At 37.3% G+C, this 7160-nt stretch overlaps 1 protein-coding gene across 3 annotated transcripts; it reads left to right on the top strand.

Annotated features, from left to right (window-relative positions):
* Positions 1-3584: 3584 nt before the first annotated feature.
* On the top strand, positions 3585-6553 carry LOC125223338. Of its 3 annotated transcripts, none has more exons than XM_048126446.1 (3): positions 3585-3764; positions 3878-3931; positions 5358-6553. In XM_048126446.1, the coding sequence occupies exon 3, from the start codon at positions 5376-5378 to the stop codon at positions 6387-6389; it is 1014 nt and encodes a 337-aa protein (XP_047982403.1). In that variant the 5' UTR covers positions 3585-3764; positions 3878-3931; positions 5358-5375; the 3' UTR covers positions 6390-6553. The 3 variants fall into 3 exon arrangements, with proteins under 3 accessions (XP_047982403.1, XP_047982405.1, XP_047982404.1); XM_048126448.1 differs by having other exon boundaries at positions 3589-3764; positions 5620-6553; XM_048126447.1 differs by having other exon boundaries at positions 3589-3764; positions 5613-6553.
* The last annotated feature ends 607 nt before the right edge of the window (positions 6554-7160 follow it).

Genomic DNA, 7160 nt, shown 5'->3' with positions numbered 1-7160 from the left:
CGATTCCATGCATCTGATTAACAAAGGACCATGGTCTGACACAACCCGAGGTAGCACCGTGACCCTTGTAGAGGCTATATTTGTCACCCAGCCTTCATTGATGAGAATCCGATCAAGACGTTCAAACAACTCGCCTTTTACCCAGGTGAATAGAGGACCATCGAAGCCCGGGTCGATAAGTTGGCAGTCGTTAATAGCTTCTGCAAAATCCAACATTTCCACGGTTTTACTCCGAGCGCCTTCAACCGCTCCTCCTCTTCGTTCTTGTTCGTTCAGGTAGATCCTTCAACGAAGGCATTAGCGGTGAAGCCGTTTGAAAGCCATGTTGAAGGAATGGGAGTTCGACTAATTCAAGACCTCAATCCGCTTTCAGTATAAGTGGGAGAATTTGACGTTAGCACATTTTGTATACTCGAAAGTGTTTTGAGTATAAGTGGGAGATTGTTAGAGTTTGTATACTAGAAATCACGTTTCGAGTGATTGAATACTGTAAAACTCTTATTTTATTTTCCAATCAATAAAACAGATTATTTTTGTCATAATGTTGTTATGTTTTACATTTAATGGATGTTAATGCATGTTTAAATGTATAAGTTAACTTAACAAAGTCTAAGTCTTTGTTTTAGTAGACCGGTTGTGGGCGTCGTCCACTTTAAGGTAACACGGTCAGTTCTAAACAAAGAAAAAGATGAATTTCACAACCTAGATGGAATTTGACTATCCATCGAGAAAGGTTGCAATGTCAGTCCGCATATTTCTAAGCCTTACTGAAATAAGATGACATTGGTGTGGTATAACACTGAACGGATCTAACAGCAAGACTTGTCCTTGGGCTATCTACTGAAAGGCGAGGTCTTGATAATATTTGTTTCTTAATCAATGTAGGTTAGCATTGAGCATACGGTATTGATTATGCATTACTTTGACTTATCAAATGGTGCGGGTTTTTCGTAACCCAATTATCCTGATATATTGGGTAGTGGTGATCAATATCTAGCGGTGCTAGGATTGCTATTATATTGAATCGTGCGCGAGGTGAGTCTCGTTTGATAATGTCCTCAAGAGGAGCGCGAAACAAGGTTTTATTATTCGGAACCTAGCTAGTTGGAGTTTGATTACTCTATGAATGATAAATAAGCGTTTCATGCTAAGTCCACTCTTGGAATTAATAAGAAGTTAATTAATTAAGTCAATAGCAGACATTAATTAATTAATGGACATTTTAATCTTAAGCGCGGGAAATGAAAGTTAAACGGAAACCCGGATTACTTGTAATTTCGGATTTGGATGGGGAGAGTTCAATATTACTTCTGTAGTGGCTGCTCGTAATATTCCAATTATAACTTATACTCCCTCTGTCCCATTAGAAATGCAACGTTTTCCTTTTTGGGTTGTCCCACTAAAAATGAAACGTTTCCTAAAATGGAAACATCACTCTCTCTACTTTCCCCTTCTCTTACTTTACTCTCTTTTCATTAACTCAGAAAACAACGCTTGCATAAAATCTTGTGCCGGAAACCAAATGTTTCATATTTATTGGGACGGAGGGAGTATTAAATTGTGGGTTCAATTTAATTAGTAAAAAGTAAATTGGATGAGCCCATATCCAAAACCTTCCATAGATCCCTGTCTGGGCCCAAAAGGAACTTAATATAAATAGGAAAATAAAGGAGACAGAAATAACACAATTTTATTTCATAAAATTTTCGAAAATTTTCGGCCCCCTAGCTGAAGGAGATTTCGATTTCCACTCATATTTCCAAAAGGATTTCTTCTGTCTTCTTTATTTAAGTCCTAGTATTCTAGTAAGATCAGCCCACACTGATATTGGAATACAGTTCGGGAACCAGAGAAAAGATTTGTGGTCTAGTATTCAAAGCATCACGTGGAGAAGAAGCTGCTAGCCATCTTCAATTCTTTGGAGAATTAATTAGGTATTTTTCTGCTCCGTAGAAAAGCATGTTTTAGGTTTCAATATTCTTAAAGCATGATTAATTCAAGTTATGAGCATGATACATGTGATAATTACGCGAATAGATTTTGTCTAAATAATCTGCTAAATAGATCTGATTATTATGTGATTTATTGGCGTGATTAATAATTGTAAAATTATGATAATCAAGTTCAACACCGCTTCCGCTGACCGAATATACTCCAAATTTGACTTTTTCAAACCCTCACTTTTGCCGCCTCCATTTGTTTCCTTCTCAGAATGGAAATTAGTAGAGGAAGCAGCCAAAACCAGGGCCTGAGACACCTGCAGCTCCGTCTTGTCGTTGTGCTGCATAGTCTCTCGCATTCCGATAGAGAAACTAGCCGTTTCCGGCGAGCGGCTATTTTTGCACACCGGGGGAGACTCTTTTTCCGCTTGATGGGCCTTTTTTACTCAGGGCTGGACTCCGGCGCAACTATGCCCTCTCCTACCATCATGACCTCTACCGATTTAGAGCCTTCCTTATTATCCCCTTGATGTGGTATATTGAAGGGCTTTTCCCTCGGCAACGCCTTTTCTACCATAGGTGTAGTTTCGCGGCCACCTTGCTGACTGATTTCCGGCTTTTGTGACTGTGAGGGAGCTAGACTCTCATCGTTATCCGCAGCATTATCCAGTTCCTCCATCAGATTGCGTTTGTTTTCCCCATTTCCCATGCCCTCCTCGGCTGCAGACCGTTTGCGAGCCGGATTTTCTCCCGGCGAAGGGGAAAGGTTGAATCTTTTCCTTCCTGCCCATTTCAAAGTAGGTCGAGGTGTAGATTTACGCATCCTCAAGCGATCCCCCACACTCTTTCTTGTTTCCTTCTTGCTCGTTTCCACCTTTGGACCATCGACCTCGACTGCCTTAAATGTGATCGCCAGCGAGTCGTTTTTTCCCAAATTGGGCTCTTCCATCCCTAATTGGCACCAGGGATGTGTATTGATTGTAATATTTCCGGAAGCGAGGGACGCTTTGTGCTGCTCCGCTGACGGGAAGACCGCTGGTGACCGTCGGGAAGATCCGGGTTTTAGAGAGAGAAAGCTAGAGATTTTTTTGTGCTCATCTCATACACTTCTACTAAAGTCTTTAATTTTACACATTTGCATGTATTCTCAATCAGATTATTTTAGTTCTTGGATGGAAATTTAGGAAGATGAACTGTCACTTGGGAATTTTTTTTGTTCTTAAACAGAAATTTAGGAAAATGGATCTCTACACATCTTTTAAACTTTTTTAACTGTTTATTTTAAAGAAGGGGCTTCAACTTCAAAGTATTAGTTTTTAAATAGTATTTTGAAACTGTATTTTGCTACATTTTTTAATCTGTGTCATTTGGGGAATTTTGAAACAGAGAATCATCACTAATGCTATATGCAATGAAGAACATTTAAACCTTGTGTTTGCTACAGCGAAACCTATTAAACAGTATTTTTAAATTGTTTGTTCTCAAATAAAGGGCATGAAACTTAATTTTAAAATTAAAAAAACTAACCTAATAGCAACGTTTATAAACGGTGTTAAAGAAATTTAACAGAATGTATTATCTTAAAGTATTAATGAAACTTTTTGTATGGTCCATGCAAACTTGAAACTTTGATGAAACATTTTGTATGTTTGGTGTAATTTCCCCGAACTCCTACTCTTGCACGGTTTTAATGGAAGGCGACACGAAATATGACCTTCCTATTCTTATATAATACGCCTAGCCTTGTGCGTTCCAAATTGAAATAAGGAATTTAGGGTTTTTCGCCGCCGCTGCTTCTATTCCATTTGCATAGCAGCAGAAGAGGTAGACACTTCCCCTTATGTTTTTCTTTCCATTTCTTTCCATTACAATTAGTTTGTTTCATCTTAGTATTGAAATAACTGGTCGTCTATTTTATGGTTTCTTATTTTGTATAGAAGCATTCAAGTGTGGGATCTTGGAATCGGAGATTTTGTTCACTTTACCGCGAGGTTTCTTTAAATTTTCTGTATTGATTTATTGCACTAGCCTATAATAATAGATCTATGCAATATTAATGTGTATCTTAGTTAGATCTGGCAATTCATGATGTCGTGGATCAACTTTTCATGTTGTGTTATCCATTTTGTGCCTTGCCATAATCTCCTATCTCTGTATTCATGTTATATATTGTCTTGTTTACATCTTGCTATCATGGAGTCGTGTCAAGGATTGTCTGTGTTTGAACTTATTTTATGGTTTGGGAAGTTTATTTGACTTTAACGAAGCCAACTTAGTTGAATTCATGTCTGGTTTGTTTTATATAATCCGTGCTATCGTGTCTGCACAAAAGGCCAACTTAGTTCACAATTCCTGCACAATTTGCACTGTCTAATGTGTTTTTTTTTGGGTGAGTATTAAGCCATGTTAGATTGTTATTACTTTTACCTTGCATCTATCCTTTTAGGTTGTTATTTGAAAAAATGAAACAAATGAAAATGGAAGAAGGAAATGTGGTATCTGTTTCTAGTAGTGTAGTTGCCTCTGTTTACTCATTGGCTTTGAATATTAAACTTATGAGATCCATCCAGCTATTTTAAGTTTTAGAATCTGATATTGAAGGAGGGTCGATTTAATCATAATGTTGGTGAAAGCGGAGTTGCCTCCAAGATTCTACTACTTAAAAAAGTAAAGTTGTCATTCCTAGGTAATCTTGTTTTAGTTGAAGAAAGTGACTGACTGAATTAATTGGCAAAATGAATAAATGCATATTGCAGAGCTATATATGAAGAAGTCGTGTTTTAATAGAAGACGGCACGAGATATGACCTTCGGTTTAATATAACTACACCTAGCTTTAAACGTTCCAAATTGAAATAAGGAATATAGGGTATTTTGCCGCCACTGCTTCTATTCCATTAATATAGCAGCAAAAGAGATAGACATTTCCCCCATTGTTTTTCTTCCTATTGCAGTTAGTTTGATCTTCGTATCGAAATAACTGGTCATCTATTTTATGGTTTCTTCATTTGGATGTGTGCAAGTGTGGGATCTGTAATCAGAGCCAACTTAGTCGAATTCAATGTCTGGTTTGTCTTGTTTGATGTTGTAATGTTTTGATCTTGCTAGCATGATGTTGTGTCAACGATTGTCTGTCTCTTTAACTTCATTTATGGTTTCGGAAGTTTATTTAACGAAGCCAACTTAATGCGAATTCATGTCTGGTTTGTCTTGTATAGTTCGTGCTATCGTGCCTGCACAATAGCACAATAAATGCACAATTCGCGCTTAGTTCGCAATTCATGCACAATTCGCGCTATCTAGTGTGTTTTTTTCAGGTTGAAATCTATCACTGTATTATTGCCTCAGTCCTTACATGGGTATGTATTTAAGGCATGTTAGATTGTTGAGATTTTGACCTTGCAATTTATCCTTTTAGGCCGTTATTTGAAAAAAAATGAAACAAGCAAAAATGGAAAAAGGAAATGGGGTCGATTACTTTGCTCGCATCCCAGAGGAACTACTCTTGTTGATATTAAGCCGGTTTGAAAACCTAAAGCATCTGTGTCGATTGTCCCTTGTCTCGAAGTATTTTGCTTCGACTATTTATAAAATAAAATCTGTTCATTTGACTCTTCCAAGTACTTCACACTCTACTGAATCAGCTGATGAGATCTGTGAACTTCTCCCTAAGCTGGCAGGCTTTACCAGTGAAGAAATGAGTGAATTCATCAAGTCCTCACCGATTAAGGAGTTGAGCTTCTTCTCATTCCTTCGGAACTTCAAGGAAATCAGATCTATTTCGTTGGACTCGACATGTCCTCGTAGCATCTGCAGCTCCTCAAGTTGGAAAGTGAGGGTGAAATTCAGCAATGGTGGAGCCGTGGTGGAAATTATTCTGGAACAACCAGCTTATGTTCCCGAGCAGGCTTCTTCATCTTATGAAGCTTATTCATCTGATGAGGCTTCTTCATCTGACGAGGCTTCTTTATCTGATGAGTCTTCATCCGATGACGAGTACACATACATTGCACCAGCAGACGAAGGAATGCGTAACGACACATTGTTTCTCTTTGGATGTTGCAGTGTTTGGTTACTTGTGCTATGTTTGCTCATCAAATGTCACCCTTCGCTTTCGAGTGTCACCATCACAAATCGCAAGAAAGATGGGAGACTATCTGCGAGCAATATAAATGTTCTTGTATGGAGAAACAAGTCGAAAGAAGCACAAATAGGCTCATTGTATCAGACAATTGCTTGGATGTGCGAGTCAAAAATCCCGGAATCAGGATACGTGGTGAAAATGGTGAATTATGGGACGTTGTATCCAGTGGATGAACTAAATCATGATTCAGGCACGTTGGATGGCGGTGACGTAGTGGCTTGGGAGTATACTGGGGACGAAAAGGGCTTGCGAGATCCTTTGTTGGAGTTTGTAGGTAAATATAAAGAATCATTTCCTCACAGCTGATCATGAAACTGACTCTTCTCTCGTTTAGTTAAATGTTAATTTGGGACTAAGTTTGTTAGTATCTATATTATGGGAATGTTTCTACAAATGGTTTTGTACGTTGCATTCTATTTTCAAATGGATGTTTCATGTTTGTATAATAATATCTCTGTCGTACTTTTGCACTCTTTTCGCACTATTTTTGCACTATTTTGCTCCATTTTACTCTTTTAGTCCACTTGTTATAATAACATGTCTATTGCTCCATTTTTCTCTCTGATTCCTTCTGTCTATTCCCCATATTTCTCTCCAATTCCTTCTGTCTATTCCCCATTTTTCTCTAATCTCTCTTTATTTTCCATTTTTCATAATTTCATTAATTCTGAAAAAAATAAATATCCAATATATACATAAAAAAAAAGATCACAACAATAACTTTAATATGATACTATATATTATTTTTAAAATAAATAAACATTGTAAAAAAGTATAAATATTGTAAAAGGCTGTGTTATATAAATATGGTGTATTTAATTGTGGCACCTAATTAGTAATATTCATATACTACATCCATCCACGAAAAATAGTCTCATTTTGCAATTTTGGGATGTCCACAGAAAATAGTCACATTTCTTAAAATGGAAAGGTTCTCCTCATACTATTCTCACTTTTTCTCCTCTCTCAAACTTTACCTACCTTTTTTTCTCTATCCCTCGTACTTAATTCATTTTATTTCCTCATCTCTCTTACTTTACCGATTTCTCATTAAAACCCGTGTCGTCCACGAATGAG

This window comes from Salvia hispanica, chromosome 4, assembly GCF_023119035.1.
Source record: "Salvia hispanica cultivar TCC Black 2014 chromosome 4, UniMelb_Shisp_WGS_1.0, whole genome shotgun sequence".
Classification (NCBI taxonomy): domain Eukaryota; kingdom Viridiplantae; phylum Streptophyta; class Magnoliopsida; order Lamiales; family Lamiaceae; genus Salvia; species Salvia hispanica.
The sequence above is the reverse complement of the archived record's forward strand: the minus strand, read 5'-3'. Positions and strand labels throughout refer to the sequence as shown.

Excerpts from the sequence above, each read along its gene's own strand:
- LOC125223338 (XM_048126446.1), top strand. The coding sequence starts at position 5,376 with ATGAAACAAGCAAAAATGGAAAAAGGAAATGGGGTCGATTACTTTGCT.